Below are 24,927 nucleotides of genomic sequence, written 5' to 3'. Positions count from 1 at the left end.
TCCGTCAGCAAGAGGTACGTCCCATTCTATGGGGCCTCAACAGGAAGGGCCACTAGAGCGGCAAGATCTGAGACAGCCATGCTTGGGTTGGAGGCCGGTCAGAGATTGCACCTAACTCAAATTTTTCCTGATGGAACGTACATTTTCTTTAGATGCAGATTTTCACCATAGGCCACTTCCTCTCCCTACGCGTAGTTCATGCAGCTGGTGTGGTCTCATGTCAGGGTTTTGGCTAGCCAACCATTGAATACTGGAGACAGGCTCCCAATGAGTGGCCTTCAGTGTAAGGGAAGCTGCTCAGGTTTAGTCTGTTCCAATACCCAAGTGTCTTGAGGGTCATCCAAAAGTGAAAGGGAGTGATAAGCACAGGATCTAGAAAGGTTGGTAGAAGTTGAGAGATTTGGAAGACAGGTGATACAGATATATTAGAAAATAGCTTCTACTGGTTAAATCAAGTAAGTATAGAGACAAACCTGTGAACTAGTTAACAGAGGTAGGCTAGTTAATGCAGCAGACTTGAGCCTCACTTCACATGAGCTAAGGATCAGTGTCAAAGACTAATAATGGTTAGGTTTCTTTGATACATCAGTGATTTTGAACTTTGGCCTCCCCCACCGTAGAAAATTCATCTGAGATGGAGAGCTACTTTCCCCGTGTTCGTGCTGAACAACATGTTTTCTTTCTGGATAAGAACGTTTTTCCTATGAAGAGATCCATAAAGTGTCTGCAATGTCTTCCTTTCTAGGTGTCTTTTCTGAGTTTATCCCATTCAGGGCAGAATTTTGTTACCCACAAGAACTTATTACCCAGACTGTTACTTCACAGGTTTTGCCGCTGACACCCACCACCCACAAAGAACCTAGCTCCCCCTCAAGGAAAATGCCACACAAAAAAGCACACTGGTGTTCAAAAGACCCTTTATTAAAATATTTTCCTTTGTACTTCTTAACTCTGCAAGAAAGAAAAAAGCTCTATCAGTAAAAGGAGTTAAAAAAAAAAAAATCTCCCAATCCTACCCACTGTCCATTTCTATAACTTTCCAGCTTATCTCCATGAACACAGTTGCTCCTCCCCCAGTTTTCACCCCTATTATAACCAAATGACGCTGATGCAGAAATCACAACTGGGCATTCCACAGCACCACTGTTGATGTCATCTATGATGTCATGAGGGTGGCAGCCATCAACATTGCAGCCCACAGACTGGGCAGTCCCCAGGATCTCTTTAATGGTTCCTGTAATTAAAAGGTGGCATCAGAGCAGCTCCCAGTCCCTCACAATCCTCAGATGTGGGGGCAGATACTTTTGAATTTCACAGCAGGCAAGGAAGGAATGATATTACTGCTGCTTTAAAATTAAAAACTTAAGAGTTCCATCTAGTTACGTAAACCATGAATGCAAAGTCCACATGGGTCCCCTGCTGCCCTGATTAAAAATATCCAGCTCAAGATCTCATTCTTTCAAATCCAGGAAATACTGCAGCACTCCCAACCTTGGGTCTTACTGAGTCTCAGTGAGAAGAACGTTAACCACTCATTGAAAACACCTGAAATTTCAGTTGTTGCATGTTTTCCTGCTCTTACCAGAGAGTTCGCTGGGTAAAGATCTGTGCCACATTCTGTCGGGCAATGTTAACAATCTCTTCAAACCTGATATTTCCATTGTGTTTAACTGCAGGGGGGAGCAAAAGCTTTGTTACGATCTGAGGCCAGAGCAGCCCTCATAATGTTCCCCTTCACCTGTTTCTAGGTTGTTCCCGTGCTTTCGGCACAGAATCATCCACATGAAGGACAACCCTGTTTCCTAAGCTGGGGTTAGTATCAGCTCACCACTGGATTGCACCAGCCAACAGAGAACTAGTCAGGTGCAGTGGCGGGTGGCTAAGTGCGAAACAAAATCTTTATCTGACATGGAAGAGATGTTATATTTTGAAGATGACAAACGAGCTGAACTTACCATGGTTAGTTAAGCTGTCCAGCATATTAGCAACTGTCAGTAGTCTACTGAGTACACTTCACTATTCTCGGTTACTTCCCCTGTCTACTGACCTTTCCCTCCTACATGCACTGCGAGTGAGACCTGCCCCACACGGACTATGGAAAGCCACATGGCAATGCCTGGTCTAACAGCCTTAACCAAATCACCACCCAATCCCTATGCTAACCCTTTGTTTTGTTAAAGGGAAAACACGGAGGCAGTGGGTGTATAACATCAATCATAAACTACTACTAGAACAAATCTGGGAAAAAGGCAACTCACTGTTTTTTTGTTTCTGTCTGTTGGTGGTTCCTTGAGGGCTCTGATGATCAAGCAGAGGCAGAAGGTACCACCTCGATCTGCAGAAGAAATAATTGATATGAACTAGCCCAACCCCAGCGAACAACAATACTGCCACTGCAGCAGGACCACTAATGCCATGCACACTGCCGCTCAGAGACCAGAGAGCCAGACACTGGGCTTACTATATGTGCCGAAGTAATTTTCACAATCTGAAAACATGTTCCTAGCCTAGGATACATCATATTAAGTAGTGTGCCAAATGTTACACAAGTGATAAGCCTTAAATATTTGGACTGATGTCTTTCGCTAGCTAGGTCTATGCTATGGGCAAAGCCTTCCCACCAAGATACCATTGCTCACAGCTGACCCCTGCCAGCAAAAAACCTATCCAGGAATCCCACAGGATGGCTACCTCTACCCTCCTGCAAAAGAAGCACCAGAAATAAATACCTGGGCCTGTCTGTTCTGAACGGTCAGTTTCACCATAACCCTAAGACCTTTCCAGTTACCGGTTGCCTTGGCGATGTCATTAGCAACCTTTTTTGCAGACTGTAGAAATAAAGGTATGTAATTACACTGTGCCTGAAATTAGACCACACCCTTAATACCTGTCCAGTACTTTGCACTTGGCAACACCCTAAAGCTTCCTTATCCAGCACACAGGAAGTTGTTTGAAGCACCTCATAGTACCTACCCAATCAAAAGCACAGCTATCATCTCTATGAAAATTGGGAAACTGGTTGTGGGTGAAGTCCATCCATAGGCTCACGGCCACAATGGGGCCTAGTCCCTTACTTACCCTCTCATAAGTGAATATGTGGTAAGCAGGGGTTTTTAACCCTAGTTACACTAGAATCACCTGAGGAGTTTTAAAGATACTAAGTTCCCATGTCAGAACAATCCGATCCATCTGGGGGATGAGGATCTGGGTATTTGCTACTTTAAAATTCCCGAGTAACCATTAGCCTCAACAGGAGGGATGTCCCATAAGTGACAGCTGACCTAAGGGCCAAGGAAGAGTACAAAGACACTGGCCACGCAAGATGGGGGGGGGGTAGTGTCAAGGATAGGTGATAAAGGCCTAATGACATTCTGGGAAATACAAGTTCAGTAAAAGCAGAGTATAAATTGGAGAGAAAAGCAGGCAGAGGGGACTGGTGATCAGTAAGGACTAAGTAAAGCCGGTCGTATTAACCGCTATGTTACATTTACAACACTGGAAACATAAGCTACTGTTATTCACAAAGATATTCACCCACACCCCATTTAATCCTCCCGACAGTGCTATAACAATTTCCCCGACCAGGAAACAGGTTAAGTAGGATGCTCGATGTCACCAAGCCATTCCTGACTTCAAACCCCTCACACTTGGCCTCCTCGGGCCCAGCCCTCAAGAACACCAAAAGCAGCAGTTCAGACACGTGTTAAGTGAGCGACTGTAAGGTATCGGATCGATTTTTCAAGTATGACCTTCCTGCAGTACCTACTGCTAGTTCAATGGCTCAGGTGAAGTCGGAAGTGACAACGCAAACCATCCATGAGACACTGGCACAATTATGTTTGCGCAAACCAGGGCTCAACTGTGCTCTCATCTGAATCAAGAAACGCCCCTTGGCCGGGGGAACTTACCAGACCCAGGGGGCCGATCTTGGGGGCCAGGGCAGACGTGGCCCCTACTTCGCCACCGGTGCACCTCAGGTACACTGGGAGAAAGCAAGGATTAGTGCCTCTGCAGAGGGCGCCCCCGAGCCACATCCCTCTCCCCTACCTTTCCGGGGCTGGTCACAAAACCCTTTGCCTCTTCTCCAACCGGCACCAAGAGTCCCAGCAGCGAGCGAGGAAGGCCACCCGTTCCTCCCCCGGGCGTGGGCAGCTACGAGCCCAGCGCGGGCCGGCGCGGAGGCGGCCCCGGCCGCGGGCAAACCCAGTCGGGGAGCAGCAACGCCCGAAGACAAGTCTTACCCTAAGGCGTGCGGCCTGAAAGCCACTGCAGGTCGTTGGGTCCTCCCTCCCTGTTTGCACGTGGGAAGGCCGAAGCCCAGAAAGGCTGGGCCAGGACCGCGCAGTGCTGGAAAGGCCTCCAGGAGGCGGCGGCTTTAGAGCCCGACAAGGGAGAGGCACGAGCGGCGGGAAGAGGGTGCTCCATCCCGCAGCCCCGGACACAGCTAGGGCACGCACCGACTTTGATCTCGCTGGGGTCGAACTTAGGCGGCATGGCGGAGGCGGATGGTGTCGGATGAACCCGGACTCGGGACGACCGAAGAAAGTTGCACCACGACCTCCTGCGAGCCGAAAGCCGGAAGGCCGGAAGCCGCCCGGACCACGGCGGATGTAGGCCGGACAGCGCGGCTCTCGCGAGAACTCCGACTCCGCTCCTCCCAGCGACGCTCTGGCTGCCGTTTTTCTTGTGGGCAGGCGCCCGAGGCTGACGGCTGGAGGGCCGGCCGTCGCGGTGAGCTGTGGCTGGGAATCCGGAAGGGGGTTTCGGGGCAGTTCGCCCGGCAGGAGGCAGAGAAGAAGGGGCTGCTCCTGAGGTCCTGCGTCCTGCTGTTCCCACGCACCTTATCGTGAGGGTCACCCTAGGGTCCCTATCACCCAACCCCAGGACCCCGCCCCTCCGCTGAAGGGTCCAGGACCCCAGTACTCGGCGGCCGCGGCCTCTCCTACGCCCTTGGTGGTCTGTGCATTTTACTTATGAAATCAGACTACTCGGGTCTAACTGCAGTCCAAGTGCTCATTGTGCGATTCGGCGGCTTCCAGTCTCAGACTCCGTCATCCTGGTCTGCAGGACTTTCTGAGATCCTGAGTTTCGGTCCCGGCTCCTGCCTTTGGAGGAGACTCAGCTCCGGCTCCGCCAGGGCCCGTACAGGTGGTCTGCGACCCCGCGCCCACGACCAAGTCTTCCGAGTGCTCGGCCTGCCTTCAGGTCCCCCGCGGACCGGAACGTCGGGACCTCTCCATCCACAAAGCCAGGTCAGCTACTGCCCACCCCAGCCAGGGAAGGGTGGGTGTGGTTCTTCCCATCTGGGCTGGACGTCGCGGGGAGAACAGATGGGGATAAACGTGGGGGAACAGACTGGACAGAGCTGATCTTCTGGGGGAGCGATGGTCATTAGGGAGGAGACCGAGAGAGCTGGACATCGGGAAGGGGTGAGCAGAAGGGTAAGAGCTGGTCATCAGGGAGGGATGGGCGGGCTGTTTTTAAACCATTCCCTATCCCTGCGGGTAGGTGTGGGTGACAAGAGGGGCCTGAGCTGGCTCTGCAGGCTTGGCTGCCTCCCCAGACAGCCACCGCCCCTAGCGGGGGAGCCCTGTGATCTCGGCCCCTCCCTCAGAGGACCGGGTGTGCGTCTTCCTCAGCTGCATCTAGTCCCTCGCCCTCTTCTCCCTAGCTCCCTGAGTCAATGTCTGTCGCATGTGTGCTGCTTTATGGCTGACATTTGTTGAGGGCTCACTATGTGTCAGGTACCGTGCCATGGACTTTCCAAGTATGAAATCATCAGACCCTCACAGAATCCAGCGTTGGTAGCATCATTACACACACTTTAGAGATGAGGAAACTGAGGTCGAGAGAGGTGAACCTAGGTGACAATTGGTAGGTGGCAGATCTTGGATTCAAACCCAGTTATATTTCATCCCAAAGCCTGTGCTGTTAACCATACACTTCCCTGGGTGATTGCTTCCTGGCCGGTCGCTGTCCCTTACTGAGCACTGATATTTGCAGATGCTGGGCAGGCCCTGGGCAGGCAGTGAGCACCTGGTTTCTGAGTTCTGGACAGTGTACTTAGTGTGTGCTGAGTTATTTGAACACCAAGGAGTTGGACAAATTCCAGAGGATCACGACTCAAATGACCAGGAGTCCAGGCTGGTTTTGCTACAATGCAGGCTGTATGATGAGATCACTGAACTTAATGAGTATCAGTTTCTTCACTATAAACAGTGAGAATCAAATGGAATAATGACTGTGAAGGTTGTAAGGTGGCTGAAGATTGCTTTTTAATTTTTATTTAACTCAGAGATCTCTTTGGTTATGATGTAGTTGAACTCCCCAAGGTCATGGCTGGCTCTAGTTTGGATCTGCTGGTGGCACTCTGACTGTGTTTTGGGGACTAGAAGTGATTCCCCAGCTGAGTCTGTTAGAGTCCTCCAAGAACATCCTCAGAAAGTACCTGAGGAAACTTCTCTAACATGCAGGAGAGGTTGGGTCCCGGAATGGGGAAAGGGCAATGCCAAGATCTCACAGTGGGTCAGTGGCAAATGTGGGCTCAGACCCAGGTCACCTGTCTTGTCTTTATGCTCTTTCTACCCCGTCTTGCTGCTTATCGTTTAGTCCACAAAGAACAGGGTGCTGAGCACCTCCTGTGTGGGGCTCAGGGCACTGATTGACGGACCAGGTAGACATGGCCCCTGCCCTCATGGAGCTCACCGTCCGTCAGACCAGCTCCGTGCTCTGTGTTACTGTGCTACCTGTCGTGAGGACCTTGTTGGGGGCTGTGAGCAAATAGCCAGGCGCTAACTTCTCTCCTGTGCCCCAGCGTCCTGAAGATCACTCTGGGAAAAGGGAAGGATGCCGCTCTTCTTCCGGAAGCGAAAACCCAGCGAGGAGTCTCGGAAACGCCTCGAGTACCAGATGTGTCTGGTGAGGAAAAGTGGGTTTCCTCTGACTCCATCCCATCTCCTCCTCTGCCCCATGAAATAGGACCCCACACTGCCCCCAGACAAGCCACGCTCCCTCGCATCTGCCTCCCACACCCCCAGAGGAAATCGTCTCTGGCTCCGACCAGACAATGAGGCCCCCCTCAAGTGCACCTCCCCTCCTGGACTGAGCTAACTTGTCACTACTTGTTCACTTTCTCTTCCCTGCTGAACCTCAGGCTCTGGGAAAGCAGAGAGCATTGGCCACCTGCAAATGGACTAGTGGAACCAGATTGTGTCTGTGCTTCCTTGCAGCTCCTTAATTCTATGGTTCTTTGTCTGGTTTGTCTACTCTTTGAGGGTGTTTCATTTGAACACTTTTTAAAACAATTCTTTTTTATCTTTAGGCAAAAGAAGCCGGTGCAGATGACATTCTTGACATCTCTAAATGTGAGCTCTCCGAGGTAAACCGAATCTAGTCTTCAGGCACTGAATTTGATCTGTCCTATTTTCTTGGATCATGTTTCCCCCAGAAGGACAGATGTGGACTGGGGCTTTAAAAAGGCCAGGAGCACTAGTCAAGAGATGTTTCCTTAGATTTTGTTCTTTTCCAACAATAGATACTTTAGCCTCAACATAGTCTCCAAGAGTTAGATTTTAGATGGAAGATGTACACACTGATCCCTAGGGTACTGGAAGAGTCTGGCATTCTGCAGTGTCTGATAGGGCTCACCATGGGGACAGGATGTATTGGACAGGGCAGAGCAGGGCAGTCTTCTGCCAGCTACTTGAAGGGAGAGCTGACCACATCCCCAGCAACATTCCTCCCCAGACTCGCCCCTGGGCTTAGCACTTCCTCCCCATGAGCATTTTGCCCTTGTTCACCTCCTGCCCATTACTCCCTCACATGAATGCCGCTCAGAGAACAAATTAACTGGCAGAAGGGGAGATACTTACACTTTTTTATCTTATCTTAGATTCCATTTGGGGCTTTTGCAACATGCAAAGTTCTACAGAAAAAGGTAAGATGGGTCTCCATTCTCAGAGAATTGCTCACTGCATGTTTGCTCCTTTGAAACCAGGTGGGACTTCTAGGAGCCACCTTGCTGGCATAGCCACGTCCCTTCTCTCTGGTTCCCAGCCTTCTGGCCTGCAGCAGGTGTTTTTGCAGTTAGGAGAGCAGGCGTTGGGGTTGGACAGCCCTGGATCGCATCCTGGCTCTGCCTCTCACAGGCTTCATGACTTGGGAAACTCCCTTAGACTCTTACATCTCAGTTTCTTCATCTGTGAAGTGAAGACGTCCATAGTTCTACTTTCTCAGAGATACTGTGAGAATTAAATGGGATCGATAAGTAGATAGACAGAGGAGTATAATGCCCACCATATAGTGAGTGCTTACTGACTCCAATGTTAATAATAATGCAAACTACACTGTCATTCTGGTGACCCAGGGGAGGTTAAGAGTGGAATGAATGATATTTCAAAAGAGCATTTCAGGCCAGCCTGTGGCTCACTTGGGAGAGTGCGGTGCTGATAACACGAGGGCCAAGGGTTCAGATCCCATATAGGAATGACCGGTTAGCTCACTGGGTGAGCATGGTGCTGACAACACCAAATCAAGGGTTAAGATCCCCTTACTGGTCATCTTTAAAAAAAAAAAAAAGAGCATTTCGGCTTTGAATGAAGATGGGTAAGACTGTTCTAAATGAAGTGTCTAAATGAGGATAGGTAAAAGGTGTTCCATACCAACAGAGTAGAGAGCTGCTTGTCAATGGAAGTTTGAAAGCAATGGTTGATGCGTAACAAAATAGCAATACAAGACACGGATTGAGCAGTGAACCATGTGCCAGCCCTGGGCTAATGACATTTTGTCCATCAGCTTGTTTAGTCATCATGGCAGCCCTGAGAGGCAGATACTGTATTATTTATCTTTCATGTAAAGATACTGAAGCTGGGGAAGGTTAAGGTCAGGATGGCTGCAGGGGGATTTCTTCTCAGGGTGAAAGGTAGAATTAGACCTCTAAGATCCCTTTCACCTTTGACATTCCAGATTTTAAGGTCAATTGATTCCACATTAAGAGACTCATGGTTCAGAACCACATCTCTCATTGCGGTGTCTTGGAGAGCAGAGATGCCCTGGGCATGGCAGGGCTGCTGGGCATGTCCCACACTGAGCTGGCTGCCTCGCCTTCAGCCTGCCGCTCTTCATCAAGCTGATAGTTCCTCAACTCTTTTCCACACAGGTGTTGATTGTCCATACGAATCACCTCACTTCCCTGCTTCCTAAATCCTGCAGCCTCGTGAGTCTTGCAACCATCAAGGTACTGGGCCCTTTCTCCAGGTGTCACAGTGTCTGCCTGCTGTTCCAGGTGGAAGCCAAACTTCCCTGCTCCCTTTGGGTCTCCCGTGTTAATATTGATGCCAGATAAGCCTAATGTAATAGTCAATCTGGAGCTAGCTGGTTAATTCATTTGGTTAGAGCATGGTGCTGATAACACCAAGTTCCAGGGTTTAATCCCTGTACTGGCCAGCTGCACACCCCTCCTCCCCCACCACCAAGGGAATAATATTATAGTCAATCTGGGATTTGGTCAGCATGGTTTATTGGGCACTTCTATGTGCTGTGCATGGGGGGTGGTGACAAAGATAACCAGCCACAGGCCTTGCCCTCAGGAAGGTTACTTGCTAGGTGGAAAGCCAAATCATAAACTCGTGGCAAGTAAACTAGCAGAGAGCAAGGAAATGGATGGTTCTAAATAAGAATTAACAGGAGGGATGTCCAGGGCATCGTGTAGCTGACATGTGAAATCCCACATCTGGGAGGACTCTGTCCTGACTATGAGCCCCTCTGGGACAGGGGCTGGGAGGTAGTCACAGTATTTGTGATATTTGACTCCAGGATTGTTCCACGTGAGCACAAGCTTGTGAGAGTGGGTCTACACACCAAAGGAAGAGACTGGCAGCATAGGCATCCAAGTGCGTTTCATAGTTAGCTCTGCTGGGTGCAGATTGGGTGTAATTTTTACTTCTCTTTATTTTTCTACTCCAACATGCATTCTTGTATTCAGAAAAAGAACATTTTTCAAATGTGTTTATATTTCTGTGCATTTATACTTCACATGTGTATTACATATATGTATGTATATATATACATATTTCTTCTATGCTTTTTTTGCTCACTTTCATTATTATTATTATTATTTTTTGTCTTTTTCGTGACCGGTACTTAGCCAGTGAGTGCACCGGCCATTCCTATATAGGATCCGAACCCGCGGCTGGAGCGTTACTGCGCTCCCAGCGCCGCACTCTCCCGAGTGCGCCACGGGCTCGGCCCGCTTTCATTATTTTTTTAAAAATAGCAATGCTGGCTGGTTTGCTCAGTTGGTTAGAGCATGGTGCTGATAACACCAAGTTCCAGGGTTTCATCCCTGTACTGGCTAGCAAAAAACCAGAAAACAACAACGAATTAGCAAATACTGTTAGACAAAGAAAAGCGGGAAAACATACCTAATTTCACACTATCAATAGAGAGAACCACTGTCAATATTTTGTTGTGTATTTGACAGTCTTTTTTCTATGCAAATATATATTTATCCATGGGGTGTTTTTCTTTTTAACATGTAAATATATGTGTATGTATGCATAGCATGTATACTGTCTTATACTTTTTTCACTGCACGTTTGATAAATATTGTGTGTTTCAAAACCAGAGGCATGTGGTAACCCTGGCCACCTTCTTGGTTCTCTGGAGTCTGGAATCTGAGGGGTGTTCTCAGTTGGTGACACTGGGTGTATTCCTTCTACAGGTTCTGGATCTCCACGATAACCAGTTGACGGCTCTTCCTGATGACATAGGGCAGCTGACAGCCCTCCAGGTAAGGCTGCAGGAAACAGAAACCCGCCTCTGATCACCTGAGTGAGAATTGCAGTGACAGGAGTCTGGAATGTTCTGGTGTACTCTTGCCAGTAGAAGCTGGCTACACCTGGTGCCAGATCGACCCTCCCCTTTGCTCTTGAGACATCCAAAGGATGCGTTCGCCATTGCAGCCTGGGCCCTGGGTGTCTCTACCATATTTTTGGTGTGTGATTTGGGGGATTTCATCATGAGCTTCTACAGCGCTACAGAAAAAAAGCACCTGGTAAATCTGCCTTTTAAAAATTGTCAGTTTAGCACTGGGACTCGTGTCTCACTCAAGGAGCTTGTCAGTAATAGCCCCTACTTTGAGCTAAGCACGTCCTTGCATTATCTGTTGACTCTTCACAGCCACCCTGCAAGGCAGGCATGAGTGCGGCCCCCATTTATGGAGGAGGAGGTGGCTTCCCGTCACACTTGGATTGAAATCTGTTCTCTTCACGAGGACCCAGCAGATCCCACACAGTGGGCCTGCCTGTGTTTCCAGCCTCCTACTCTCTCCCCTTTGCTCCTAAAACCTTTCTGTATTTCTGAGTGGAAAAAACACACTCAGTTTCTCCCACTGTACTCTTTCAACATGCTTCTGATTCCAGGTGTGGGGGGTTTCTCCCCACACACTAAGCAAATCTCTGGAAGATTCTCCAGCAGACACCAGCTGGGTGTCCTCTAACTCAAATCTATTCTGACCCTATCTATGTGGAGATAGCATCAGATCCCACAGGTTGAGGGATCAGTCCCCAAGACTGCCCTGCTTCGGATGCCAGTTGAAGTCCAGGCCCTGGAACATGTGACCCACCAATTATAGATCAGCGTTCCCGCAACACCCTTCTTGGGTTCAGTTTTGCCAGAGCAGCTCATGGAACTCAAGGAAACACTCATGTTTACTAGGTTATCATAAAGGATATTACACAGGATACAGACGAAGAGATGCAAAGGGTGAGGTATGGGGAAGGGATGTGGAACTTCTGTGCCCTCCCCAGGTGCCACCCTCCAGGAACCTCCTTGTGTTCAGCTATCTGGAAGCTCCCCAGTCCCCATGCTCTTGGGTTTTTATGAAGCTTCATTACATAGGCATGACTGAAGAATGAACATGTAGAAATGTGATTGGACAAAAAGGGTCTGATCCAACACTAACAAATGGTGGGGACACCAGCAAGGCTGTCTGTTAGGTGCTTCTTGGCCTCTTTGTGCAGCATTCCTTCCTCCCAGGTATGCAGCAGGGCCCCTCCTGAAGTGGGGGTCTTAGGACCAAAAATCAGACAGGGAAGGTCAGAAAACTTTCTGCCTCAGAGAGAAAAAGGAGCAGGTCATAGGAGGGCAGGAGAAGATCAGAGAAAGACTCTGTTCTCTGAGGCCTGCTTCTGAGGACTGAAGCGTCCCAGTGTTATAACAAAAGAACAAGGGTAATGGGAATTAGGAGCTAGGAACCGTGGATGAAAACCAGCATGTACATATCATAACATCGCACTTTCTGTGCCTTATCCTGGCGGGGCTCTTCCTAATGCTTAAGTGGCCCTTCCTGGGGCCGTTTGCAGGGCTCTCCCTCCATCTCCCCGACTGCCCTAAGTGGGTCCCCTTATTCATCTCTGTCTGCACCTCGGCTCATTTCCTGTGAGCGCAGTGGCAGCCTGCACTTACTAATGCTGGGTTTCCGACTCACGGGCTGTCTTCCCTCCCAAAGTGTGATCTGTGCACGGGCAGCACCTTTGCCTAGCATGCTGCCTAGCACATGGGGGCACTAAGGAACAACTTGGATGAACAACCCCACAATGTAGGAGATGTTATCACATTTCACAGAAGAGGAGACTGAGGTCCAGAGAAATGATGGTAACTGTCCAAGGCCACACAGAGAACATATGGCAGAACAGTAGTAATTGCTACCACTTTGAGCCACAGTAAATACCTTGGCATTGGATCTTTGGGGACTTCTTAAAAATATGTATACTTTTATAAAATTGTAGTATTCACTGTTTTGTGACTTTTGGATACCTGACAATAAGTCATAACCATCCACTGTTCATTAAATATTCATCTGCCACATTATTTTTAATGGCTACTTAGCTTTCCGTTATTTCAATTTTTAATGGCTATTTAGTGTGTCATCCTGTTGGCCTTGCTCACCTTGTGATGCCACGTCCTAGAGGGCACGTGGCTTTTGAAATCCAGCAAGCCCAGGTTCCGATCCCAGCACCTCCAGCTTCTGGCTTTGAGACCTTGGGCAGGTCACACTGCCTTTATGCGGCACTGGGACAGCTAGAGCCTCATTGTGGGTCATCTCACCTGGATCCACGAGTCTGTTTGTCCCCTTCTTTCTCTCTCCCTGTGAGTGGGGCAGTTATCGGGCGTTTTGTGGTCAATGATGGTACTTCAGCCAGACCCGGGTGCAGGGCTTGGCTTTGCTGCCTTGGGCATGTGCCTTCACTCCGAGCCTCAGTTTTCTCATTTCTCAAATGGGATTGTAACAATCCATCCCTTCCTCACAGGGCTGGCAGGAGGAGATGAAGGCACGTGTGTGTGGCATCCAGATGCCACCTGGCCCAAAGTAGGGGTGAGGGGTGCAGGGGCAGTCCCTGCTGTCTACGAGAGTGTTCTCATTATCATTTCTTCCCCTTTTGTAGGTATTGAATGTGGAAAGGAATCAACTGACATACCTCCCACGTTCCATTGGGAACCTGAGCCAGCTCCAGACCCTCAGTGTGAAAGGTAGGGGGCCACAAAGCCCTGTCCCTGTGATCCTTTGTCAGCTCTGGGCCGTTCTTACTGGGATCCACAGGGTGCTCCATCTGGGAACTGTTGAGCATGAGGGCAGCTAGTCTCTAGGTGTCACTATAAACTGGAGTGACCTCCTACTAGGTCAGTCTATTTCCATGATAACCAGAGACAGGGCCTGTGAGGAGGAGGGCAGACGGCATTGGCAGCTGGGCCCCAAGACCTGTCATTCATGTGTGTAATAGTGAGCGGTGGGAAGAGTGGACTGTTGGGCGAGAGCAGGCGAGGAGCCCTGGAAACAGGTCTGAGCAGCACGTTACACTCAGGGAATAGTGCATTCCCACTCAGCAATGTGGCAAGCCTCATGACAAGCCCTTGAGACAGACAGAGGGCAGCGCTGGTATCCCCATTTTCCAGATGAGGAAAGTGAGGTTCAGAGAGCCATGAGACAGTGACAAAGCCAAGATCCTAAAGCAGTCTCCTTACCCTCAAAAGAGTGTTGGGCTCACCGTACCCCCAGCTCTTCTGTTTCTTCTCACTGTGCTGGGGTGCTTTCTGCACAGAACGCCTCAGCTAATCTAATTACAATGTGTGAATAACAATGAAAATAGCGGCGCCTTATTTACTGATCACTTGCTATGGGGTAGGCACTGTGCCAAGGACCTCACATGCGCCATCTCATTGAATCTCTCAGTGTTCTTCAGGCCAGATGATGTTATCCCCATTTTACAGATGAGAAAACTGTGGCCCAGGGAGGTAACACCAGTTGTCCAAAGTCACTCAGCTAGGAAGTGGTGGGGTGGGAACTTGAACCCAGGGAACTTGAACTGGAACTCCACCGTCAGCGTGTTCTTACTCATCTGGGAGCCTCAGGTTCCCAGATCTGGTGCGTTCCCTGGGGGGCAGAATGAGGCACTGACCTCCCCCGAGTCCTAGCGGGTGACAGGACTTTGGGGTGTTGAGTTGTGCCATTGGCATCTCTCCAGACAACAGGCTGAAGGACCTTCCAGACACCTTGGGGGAACTCCGAAGCTTACGTACGCTTGACATCAGTGAAAATGAGATTCAGAGATTGCCCCAGATGCTGGCTCATGTGCGAACCCTGGAGGTAAGTGGGGAGCCATCCCACCTGGGGTCCTCTCTGGCCTGTCCCACCCATCTGGCCTACATTCCTGAGTGCCTGCGCTGGTCACAAGGTTCTGGGGTCACAGAGATCCCAAGGCATGTTCCCTAGGAGTTCACAAAGAGACAGTACGTGAACATTTGTAATTCTGTGACTTTTGCTGCCATAAAGGAGGCAGAAAAACATACTTCTAGAACGAAGAGGAGCGGATGCTGAGTCCAGGTGAAAGTCTTAGTACTAGAGCCAGATCTTGAAAGAGGAATAATAGCTTGTGAAGTAGATATGGATAAGAGACGCACGCAGCAAAGGGAGCAGTTCTGGAGAGGCAGGAGGTGGAAAGCAGGAGACGTGTTAGGAACGGCGAGGGAGTGGATGTGGTCAGAAGTTGCTGAGCCTGGAGGGCTGAGATCATAATGGACCCAGAAAACTGGGGGGCATGGGGAGCAGGAGCCATGAGTCAGGGAGGGAGCGGTCTGTGCCTTAGCTTGGCAGACACAGAAACTGAGTTTCCTCAGAGCATAGTGGGGCAGGGGTGGGGATGGTGAGCACTTCCTGGGACCTCCTATCAGTCAGCTTGGGTTGTCACAGCAAAGCACCACAGACTGGTGGCTTACACACAGAAATTTATATCTCACAGTTCTGGAGACTAAAGGTCTGAGATCGAGGTGTCAGCAGGGTTGGTCCCTTATGAGGCCTCTGTCCTTGGCTTGTAGATGGCCATCCTTTCCCTGTGTCTTCGCCTGGTCTTCCCTCTGTCCCTGTCTGTGTCCAGATTTCCTTTTCTTAGGAGGACACCAATCATACTGGATTAGGGCCCAGCCTAATGACCTCTTTTTAACTTAATCCCCTCTTTAAAGACCCTACCTCCAAACACAGTCACATTCTGAGGTACAGGGGTTAGGTGTTCGGCATATGAATTTGGGGGGACACAGGTCAGCTATAACCGACATGGACACTCGGAGAAGCTAGGCTCTCACAGTCATGACAACACAGCTCACATTTATCTCATTTATCTGGTACTTTCTTTTTTTTTTTTTTTTTTAAAGATGACCGGTAAGGGGATCTTAACCCTTGACTTGGTGTTGTGAGCACCACGCTCAGCCAGTGAGTGAACCGGCCATCCCTATATAGGATCCGAACCCATGGCCTTGGTGTTATCAGCACCGCACTCTCCCGAGTGAGCCACGGGCCGGCCCATTATCTGGTACTTTCTAAGGCTGCCACTTGACCTGTGTTAGCTCCCTGTATCCTCACAAAAGCCTTGTGAGGCAAATACTGTTGCGCCATTTTGCAGATGAAGAAACTGAGGCCCAGACAGTTTAAGAAGCTTGCCAAGGGCCACACACTTAGTAATAGCAGAGATGGGATGTCCATCAGGTAGTCTGAGTCCCTCACCTGTGCTCCTCACCTTCATGCAGCTCGGCTTCTGGAACAGGGACGTACCCATTCACGGTGGCAAACAGTCCAGCCAGGCGTCCCGGCATCCTCTGATGAGCCATAGGGAGGTTACCTCTTTCAAGCCAGACTGATGAGCAGAGGTTGTGTGTACGGGAGTGGGTGGTGAGCACAGAGACAGAGCAAACAAGGCAGCTGGCCTCAGTGACACTGCGAGGGCTGTGCTGGGCTTTCACACCCAGCTACCTGTGGGGCAACAAAATCAGTGTCTCCCAAACCTTCTTCTCCCTGCTCCAGGACTCCCCTAGCCCCAAGGCATGGAGAATATCAGTTCCCAAAAGAGGCCTCAGTAACTCCTGCCAGCCCTGGTGGGATCAGAAGGCCTAGGAAGCCAGAAGTTGGCAGAAGGAGGGCTTGGTCCAAAAAAACCTCACACTGGAGGGGCAGCTTTGTGGGGGAGGGTGGAGAGGGGAGTAGACTGAGCCCCTGTTTCCTGGCCTTTATAAGCACGTAAACGTGTGTATGCATGCTCTAGTAAACATTGTCTTTTTTTACGTAGAAAGTCATACTGCATATTGTTAAAACATTCAATATTAAAAAACATTTCATGTAGACGGTACCCCAGAATCTCTCCTTTATAGGAAACCACTTTTTCTATCCTCAAGCACCTGTACATAAAAAAAAAAAAGGAAACTACTTTGAGTTTGATATATATTTCTCCAAATTTTTTTCTATAATGCACTACTGTGAGAGTGGATGAGTGTATTTTTTTTTTAATTTTAATTTATTTTATTTATTGAATCAAAATTGATTGTACATATTTTTGGGGTTCAACATTGAGATATGTTGATCAAATCAATATTACTAGCGTATGTATTGTTACAAATTGTAATTATTCTTCATGCCCCTTGTCCAATCTCTTCCCTACCCCTCTCCTCTGATTACCCTAGATTTCTTCTTTTCTTCTGAAAGAATAATAGTTACTCTTTTCATTTGTTGCCTAGATGATCTGTCCAATGCTGAGAGGTGTGATCAGTTCCCCCAATATTATCATAGAGCAGATGCTTCTTCTGTCGGGTGTGTGTATTTTTTTTTTTTTCTTTTTTTTAATTTTATTTTCTCGATATACATTGTAGCTGATTATTGCTCCCCATCACCAAGACCTCCCTCCCTTCTCCCTCCCCCCCTCCCCCCCAACAATGTCTTTTCTGTTTGCTTGTCGTATCAACTTCAAATAATTGTGGTTGTTATATCTTCTCCCCCCCCCCCCGGTTTGTGTGTGTGTGTGTGTGTGTGTGTGTGTATTTTTTAACAAAGATGGAAAATCATATTCCAGAAGCTGTCCTATAACTTCCTTTTTTTCACTCACTCACGTATTTATCCACAAATGGTAACCAAGCGCTCACTGCATGCCGGTTGCTATGCCTGGGGCTGGGAGTGTAGCAGCAAGTGACAAGATGGCTCAGCCTTCTTGCTGTCTGGGCACACCTGCTGGGCAGGGGAGATGGACGGTGAACCAGGCTGATGACGAAACCAGCTGGCTTCTAGTTGTATTGAGCAGTGACATGAACCACACAGTAAAGAGGGGTCCCCTCTGTCCACAGACACTGAGCCTCGATGCCTCAGCCATGGTCTACCCACCACAGGAAGTGTGTGGCGCCGGCACTGCAGCTATCCAGCAGTTCCTCTGCAAAGGTAACGCCAGTCCACCTGCCACCTCCACTCAATGAGGACACGTGACCCCAGAGGCCACCCTGTGCCACCCCAGGCTGGGGGGCAGCAGAAATCGAGGTGGCTACAGTCCCTGCCTGCTTGGAGCTCAAGGTCTGGCAAGGGAAACCGGCAAGACAAATGGTCATGCAGGGAATAGAATCACAGGCCATGATTACCAGAGTATAATGGGGGTCTGCTTTACGTTGGGGCCGCAGGGAGGCCTGTCTGAGAAAATGGCTCTGATGACCCCTGAGGGATGGGGAGAGCTTAGACAAGAGAGAAGGAGGTTCCTGGCAGCAGGAGGTGAATATTGAAGGACTTGAGGGGTGGGGAACTGGAAGTGGGATGGGGAGAAGGCCGGTGTGGCTGGAGGCTGAAGCGAAGGGAAGAGAGATGGGGAGGAAGCTGAGAGCAGAGCCAAACGGGACAGCAATGTGAGTGGCTTTGCTTTTTACATAAAGATGACTCCAGCTGCAGGGAGGAGAAGGCATCAGAGGAGACAAGAAAGAGTGGAGGCTGGAAGACCAGTTAGGAGGCCATTGGGGTCATCTAGGGGGGAGACAACAGTGGCCTGTACTTGGAAGAAGAGCAGGGCAGCAGAAGGAGCTAAAACCCAGAGCTGCCACAGGTCTGCATCCATGAGAGAGCAGTACCCCCTGTCAGGCAGGGCAATCTGAACTAGCAGTTCTTGTCACCTGTGGAACTTTCAGAACATAGCCAAGACTCCCATACAAACAGTCATGTGATTCATGACGAAGGTGCCACTGCAAAGCAGTGGGAGCAGAAGGTGTTTTCAGTAAATGATTCTGGATCAATTGGATATCCATGTGGATAGAACAAACCTTAACCTCTTTCTTAGACAGACAGCACTAACCATAAAGGGTTGGTAAATTAGAGTTCATTAAAATCAAAACTTCTCTTCTTCAAAAGATACCATTTATGGAAAGAAAAGGAAAGCCATAGAGTTGGAGATGATATTTGCAATACGTACATATCCAACAAAGGACTTGTGTCTAACCTATGAAAAGAGCTTCTATAGATCTATAAGGAAAAGGCATTATCAAGAAACTTGAATAGGAATTTTATAGAAGAGAATATCCAGATGGCCAATAGTAGTTGAAAAAAATAGTGTTCAGCATCACTTAGTCAACAGGAAAATGCAAATTAAAACTGCAAAGAAGGGCCGAGCCCGCACTCGGGAGAGTGCGGTGCTGGGAGTGCGGCGACGCTCCTGCCACAGGTTCGGATCCTATATAGGACTGGCCGGTGCACTCACTGGCTGAGTACCGGTCACGAAAAAGACAAAAAAAAAAAAAAAAAAAAAAAACTGCAAAGAAATACTTGTACACACGTACAAAATTGAACTGGCAATACCAAGATTAGCAAAGATGAGGAAGCAGCAGGAACTTCTGTATGTGCAGGTGGCAGTGTTAAATTAAAATAGAAAATTGCTTGAAAAAATGATCATTGATATCTACTCAAGCTGAACATTCAAATGCCCTGTGACCCATCAGTTCCATGCCTGGGTATATGCCCAACAGAAATGCACATGAATGTGCCCAGAGTCATGTGTGAAGACAGTCACAGCAGCACCATTCATAATAGCTCAAACCAGAAACAGTAGCGGAATAGATAAGTCACCTGTGTTGTACTCATGTGTGAATACTATGTAGCAATGGAAAAAAACAAACTACGGCCACATGCATGTGGAGGAATGTGTGCACACGAGCTCTGGGCCAGCACCAATTCCTGGCTACACGTGGAGATTTTGTGCTCATTTCTTTATGTATGTCACATCTTGTTTAAAAAAACAAAAAGTGTTACACAGCAACCACACATCTGCCACATTGGAGTCTTTGAGTCTAATATGCACCCTGACCAGTGGTTAAGCTAGACCAAGATCTTTATTTTATTTAAAAAAGATTTTTAAATTGTATGATATTTTGGTATACAACAGATGTAAAGAATAAAGCAGTGAACATATGTATACCTACTACACAGCTTAAGAAATAATTCTTCAATTTATTTAAACTGTGTAGGAGTATACATATATATGTAAAATTTTTGTTTTGTTCTTTTAATAATATTAAAAAACATTAAAAGGTATCATACTGTATGATGCTATGCCCTGCTTTTTTTCACTCAGGAATAACCTTGGCCATTTTCCTGTTTAAATGTTCTTTTAAGGACTGGCTGGTTAGCTTAGCTGGTTCTAGTACAGTGTTGATAACACCAAGGTCAAGGGTTTGGATCCCCATGCCACCTCCAAGAGAAAAAAATGTTCTTTTAAACTGCTTGGTTGTATTTCATATGGTGGAGCCCCATAGGTACCGGTGAACATGGAGGTTACATCCAATTCTCCACTGTCAGGAACATTACAACCCACACCTCTCTGGCACCATGTGAACTTTCCTCCAGGGCAGGCAAGTGTGGAGTTGGTGGGTGAAAGGGGTGGGCACTCTCTGGTGCTCCCTGGAGAGTCACACCAGTGTCCACACCATGAGAATTATCTGAGAGGACCTTTTTCCCGTTCACAACCTGGCTACACTTGGTGCTGTCTTAAAGAGTCTACTGATCTGACCAGTCAACAAGAGAGCCTATTAGTATTTTAATGTTCTTTCCTTGATTATTTGAATATTTTTTTCATGTCTACTGACCGTTTTTAGTATTTCTTGTGAATTGCCTATTTGTATCCTTCCCAGGAGGGAAAAAAGGATAACTTTAACTACATCAAAATTTAAAACTTGTTTACTTCAGAAGGACACCATCATCAAAATCAGAAAGACAAGGTACCACCTGGAAGGAGAGTTGCCACATACAATATAGGCCCACCCAAGGTTATTAACTACAATATGTAAAGAGTGCCCACAAACCAGCAAGAAAAAGGCAAGCAGCCCAACGGGAAGTGAGTCTAGGGTACGAGCCCTCTCAAATTTTGCAGGAGGAAGCTCTGCAGGGCCTCCTGCCCAAGGTCCCACACGTGGAAAATCACCGGGGCAGCTGGGTCTCCGATCGGGTTTCTCTGCTAATCTCAGGCTTTTCCCACCACCTCACTCTCACTTGGATGGTGGAGAGGCAGAGGAGGTGCCTGTTTCCTCACTCCCCTGACATTCACCAAGCACTGGGCACCTTCCCAGCCAGGGTAGGACCGGTGAGCAGTGTGGAGGGCCCAGTCTAGGGAAGAAGAGAGAGAGCAGTGGCCTGAGTTGGGGTGGTCAGGCTGCCACGGAGGGAGGAGGAGGGCCAGGGCAGCAGGAGCAGGTGTCTCTGGGGACCTCAGTGTCTCCTCCCTCCTGGCCAGCTTGTGTCCCATCTCTTGCAGAATCTGGGCTGGAATACTACCCCCCTTCCCAGTACCTGCTGCCAGTTCTGGAACAAGATGGAGCTGAGAACTCCCGGGACAACCCTGACGGGCCCACGGACAGGCTCTCCAGGGAGGAGGTGGAATGGCAGGTAAGGGTGGCCTGTCTGCTCTCACGTACGCATACACATGGGAGGAGCTGGCACAGAGAATGTTCAGAGCTGCAGCCCCTGGATCCCCTCATCAGACCAGAACTCACCACCATTCAGACCCATGTGCTCGGCCACTTTTACAAGGCCTGCTGTGGCAGCCTCACCCCATCAGCTTGCCGAATACCAGCTGTGCACACAACAGGGCTCCGTCTGGAACTTTCCCCACTTACTAGTCTTATCCTTCAGTTCTCAGTTTAAACATCATGTTCTCTGAGAAGGGCCAGCCCAGGTCAGATCCTCATTACATGTTCTCAGAGCGCCCTGCATGTTTCCTTGGTAGCACTTGTCACAGCGCTAGATCGAAGGAGAACTACACGGGAAGCGACTTGTCTGACGCCTGCCTCTCCTGCTGGACAGAGCTTCCTGAGAGCAGGGATTGTGTCTGTGTTCCTCATTGTCCCTCAACAAATACTTCCTGACCACATGCCACTTGCTGGCCAGGGTGCTCATGGTCTAGCAAAGGAAACAGCGTGAGAGTGTCAGCACCAGTGACGGGCTGGCCCTCTGGGTCCCTGGCGGTGAGATAGCATAGGACAGGTATGGCGCCAAGACATGGTGGCAGCCCAGCAGTTCCCACCCTGGTGACCATGGTCCCACTGGGGCCCTTTATCAACACCCGCCCCCATCCCGATGTTGCTGTCCGGGATGGGTGAGAGTCTGTATGATGTCAGGCCACCCTGATGACTTGGGGCATATGCCAGTGAGGACCACTGCTGCCCACTTCTCTTGACCACTCTCTTTTTTCCCCCCAGAATAGGTTCTCAGACTACGAGAAGAGGAAGGTAAGAAAATGCCTTTTCTCCTCTGTCACTTTTCTCCTTGTTGAAGATGTCATAACTCGTAAGATATCTGAGGAAGCGACTTCTTCCTGGCTCTAAGTCAGAGGTTTTAGCAATGCTTTCCTCTTACATGCATCATCCCTCATGCAGCCTCAGGGGAAGGGGACTGTCTCCATTTGACAGATGAGGAGACTGAGGCTCAGGGAGGGTGGGCCCAATCCCAGGTTCTAAATCAACAGCCTCTGCAGGGAACAGCTGGGCCAGGGGTGGGGGTGCTCAGCATCAAGACCTGCACCCTGCTCCCACGTCCTAATGCCCACAGGGCCTGTGCCAACAGTCACCAGGATCTGTGTTCTTGCAGGAACAGAAGATGCTGGAGAAACTTGAGTTTGAGCGACGCCTAGAGCTCGGGCAGCGGGAGCACGCCCAGCTGCTTCAGCAGAGCAACAGTCAGAAGGATGAGATCCTTCAGACAGTCAAGGAGGTTCGTGAGCGGCCAGGTGGGCTCAGGCCTGTCTGTGCCCCAGCCAGTGGCCTCCTGACTCTTCCATCCCTAGCACCTGGGAGGGTCCTGATAAGTCATCCAGTCCAGCCTCCTCATGTGCAGATGGACACCCTTGGCCCTAGTTAGGGAGGAAGTGGCCCAAGGTCACACAGACAGGACTGGCTGGGCAGGGATGGTCAGCACCTGCATGGCCCATGCATCTGAGGGGGTCCCATCCAGCTCAGGACCCGCCCCCTGCTGCAGGAACAGTCCCGGCTGGAGCAGGGCCTAAGTGAGCGCCAGCGCTACCTGGACGCAGAGCGGCAGCAGCTGCTGGAACAGCTGAAACAGACGGAGCAGAACATCTCCAACCGGATCCAGAAACTCCTGCAGGAGAATCAGAGGTCAGGCTCCTGTCCTCCCAGCCCCAGGTCCTTCTGCCACCATGATACCCTTGGAGGAGCCCAGGATGGAGGTCCGTTTCTCTCTCATGGTATCTACTCCTTCCCAAGATGTCCATCATTAGGATCTGATCTGAGAGCTTTAATTCACACCAACTAACAGAGAAAAGAGTCTGATCCAGGCATCGCAGGGTCTGGTTTCTTGTCATGGGACTACTACTGATTCAGACCTGTGGCCTTGGGCACAGGTTTTCGATGTATAAAATGGGTGAGTTTAACAAGATAGTTGAGATCACATCCTGCTCCAGTATTTCGGGTTCCAGGTAACCTGTTGCACTGAGGTCAGCCATTCACCCTGTAGAGAGATTTGCTTTAACAAATCCTGTCCAAGGTAGGAGCTACTGAGAGCAGGTCTTAATGGGGCCAGAGAGAAAGGAGGCAGAGAGATCTTAAGAAGCCTAAGAAAGTCTTGTGAGGGGTCCATTGCAGAAAGATTCCAGAAACAGGCTTTAGCCCCATCCCCTGCTGCTTCCAAGCTTCCTTTTTTCCATCTTCTGAGTCACTTGTTCCTCCATCTGTCAGTTACAAAGTGCCTGAGTGAGCCAGGAAAGCTACCATTTGTTGGGTGTTTCTTATGTGCCAAGCACTTGATATATATTTCCTCATTTATTCTTTATAAGCACCCCAAGAAGTTGTTTTATTATTATTATTATTGCCATTTCACAGGTGAAGAAACCTGGGGCTTGGGGTGGTTTGAATAACTGGCCTGAGAACACAGAGCTCCTAAGTGGGGGAGCTAAGGTGTCCCCTGCCCAGTTCCTGAGCCCCCTTTGCACAGCCAGTGCCGTGATGCAGGAGGAGTCCTGTTGAAAACAGGCCTGCTGGTGACTGCAGGTACCTTCTGTGGTTTACCCCATAGGCAGAAGAAAAGTTCTGAGATTTTGAAGTCACTGGAAAATGAAAGGTAAGTGTTCTTCCAGGGGTGCAGCTTTGGGGAAAGAATGTCTTGTGATTTTTCATGGATTGTGCCAGAAAGTTTCCCTAAAACTATAAAGAGATTCACCTCCTTAGAGAATATTTATTTATTTATTATTATTATTTTGGGGCAGCTGGCTGGCACAGGGAACTGAACCCTTGACTATTTATTTATTTATGAGAATATTCATTTATTTGTTAGTTTATTTATTAGCAAAGTGAAGTTTATCGATCCATCTCACCCACACCAATCAGAATAGTGATGGGGTTCTGCTCCATAGTGTCACCGAGGGACCCGGGCTCCTCCTTTCTTGTAATGCAGCCCTCTTCATGTATGTCATCCAAGATCTAGTTTCAGAGGCTGGGAAGTCCATGGTCCAGGGATGCCCCTGGTGAGGGCCTTCTTCTGGATGGGAAACCTGTGACAGCCAGAGTATCACATGGCGAGATTGGCAAGAGCAAGTGGAGAATATTAAATTAAAAAGAATCACTGCCTTCAAGTTCTTTAAAACACATGTACACTTCTGAGAAAAATTCAGAGACATGAATAAGATTTGATGTATAATGGCCTACTGTATTTCTAGTATAAGAAAATTGGGGAGAATTCACATTTCTGGGAAAAAAAGAATCTGGTTACGCAAATTATTATTATTATTATTATTTATTTATTATTATTTTTTAAAGATGACTGGTAAGGGGATCTTAACACTTGACTTGGTGTTGTCAGCACCACACTCTCCCAAGTGAGCCACGGGCTGGCCCCTGGTTACGTAAATTATGTATAAAGAAGTAATCTGCAGCCATTAAATATCTTGTAGAAGAATATTCCTTGCTAAGGGATAAAACTCACAATATATAGCTGACTGGAAAAGCAGTGGGCTGCACTTAAAGCAGAACTGCCAGTATATGATTTTAAAAGATACTCTGCCTATGTGCCTATGTGTGTGTGTGTGTGCAGAAAGCAAAAGAACCACCTCTAATGTTAACACTGAACATTTTTGAGAGGCA

The 24,927-nt window shown here is 48.8% G+C and overlaps 1 protein-coding gene, 1 long non-coding RNA gene and 1 other non-coding gene across 9 annotated transcripts in view; 1 reads left to right on the top strand and 2 right to left on the bottom strand.

The window, feature by feature from the left end:
- Positions 1-911: 911 nt before the first annotated feature.
- LOC134365465 (uncharacterized) lies at positions 912-4,596 on the bottom strand. 2 transcript variants are annotated; one of them, XR_010022107.1, is made up of 5 exons: positions 4,458-4,596; positions 3,909-3,982; positions 2,259-2,335; positions 1,583-1,670; positions 912-1,234 (listed from the first exon to the last, which is right to left on the bottom strand). It is a non-coding gene; the product is annotated as an uncharacterized LOC134365465 (long non-coding RNA). The 2 variants fall into 2 exon arrangements; XR_010022108.1 differs by lacking the exon at positions 1,583-1,670 and having other exon boundaries at positions 914-1,234.
- LOC134366320 (small nucleolar RNA SNORA65) lies at positions 1,748-1,876 on the bottom strand. Its single transcript, XR_010022297.1, has one exon. It is a non-coding gene; the product is annotated as a small nucleolar RNA SNORA65 (small nucleolar RNA).
- Positions 4,597-4,674: 78 nt separating the features above from the next.
- Positions 4,675-24,927, top strand: part of LRSAM1 (leucine rich repeat and sterile alpha motif containing 1) — a 39,652-nt gene continuing 19,399 nt past the window's right edge. For 2 of the 6 annotated variants that reach the window (XM_063081622.1, XM_063081626.1), the window contains exons 1-15: positions 4,698-4,956; positions 5,068-5,252; positions 6,815-6,918; positions 7,322-7,378; positions 7,892-7,936; positions 9,158-9,235; positions 10,721-10,789; positions 13,446-13,530; positions 14,523-14,644; positions 17,659-17,749; positions 21,090-21,220; positions 22,033-22,062; positions 22,421-22,543; positions 22,808-22,947; positions 23,864-23,908. In XM_063081622.1, the coding sequence (XP_062937692.1) occupies positions 6,847-6,918; positions 7,322-7,378; positions 7,892-7,936; positions 9,158-9,235; positions 10,721-10,789; positions 13,446-13,530; positions 14,523-14,644; positions 17,659-17,749; positions 21,090-21,220; positions 22,033-22,062; positions 22,421-22,543; positions 22,808-22,947; positions 23,864-23,908 (1,088 nt within the window). In that variant the 5' untranslated portion in view covers positions 4,698-4,956; positions 5,068-5,252; positions 6,815-6,846. Of the gene's footprint in view, positions 4,957-5,067; positions 5,253-6,814; positions 6,919-7,321; positions 7,379-7,891; positions 7,937-9,157; positions 9,236-10,720; positions 10,790-13,445; positions 13,531-14,522; positions 14,645-17,658; positions 17,750-21,089; positions 21,221-22,032; positions 22,063-22,420; positions 22,544-22,807; positions 22,948-23,863; positions 23,909-24,927 lie in introns of all 6 variants that reach the window. The other 4 variants (XM_063081625.1, XM_063081627.1, XM_063081623.1 and 1 more) reach the window with 3 other exon arrangements.

Source organism: Cynocephalus volans, chromosome 17 (genome assembly GCF_027409185.1).
Source record: "Cynocephalus volans isolate mCynVol1 chromosome 17, mCynVol1.pri, whole genome shotgun sequence".
NCBI lineage: Eukaryota > Metazoa > Chordata > Mammalia > Dermoptera > Cynocephalidae > Cynocephalus > Cynocephalus volans.
The sequence above is the reverse complement of the archived record's forward strand: the minus strand, read 5'-3'. Positions and strand labels throughout refer to the sequence as shown.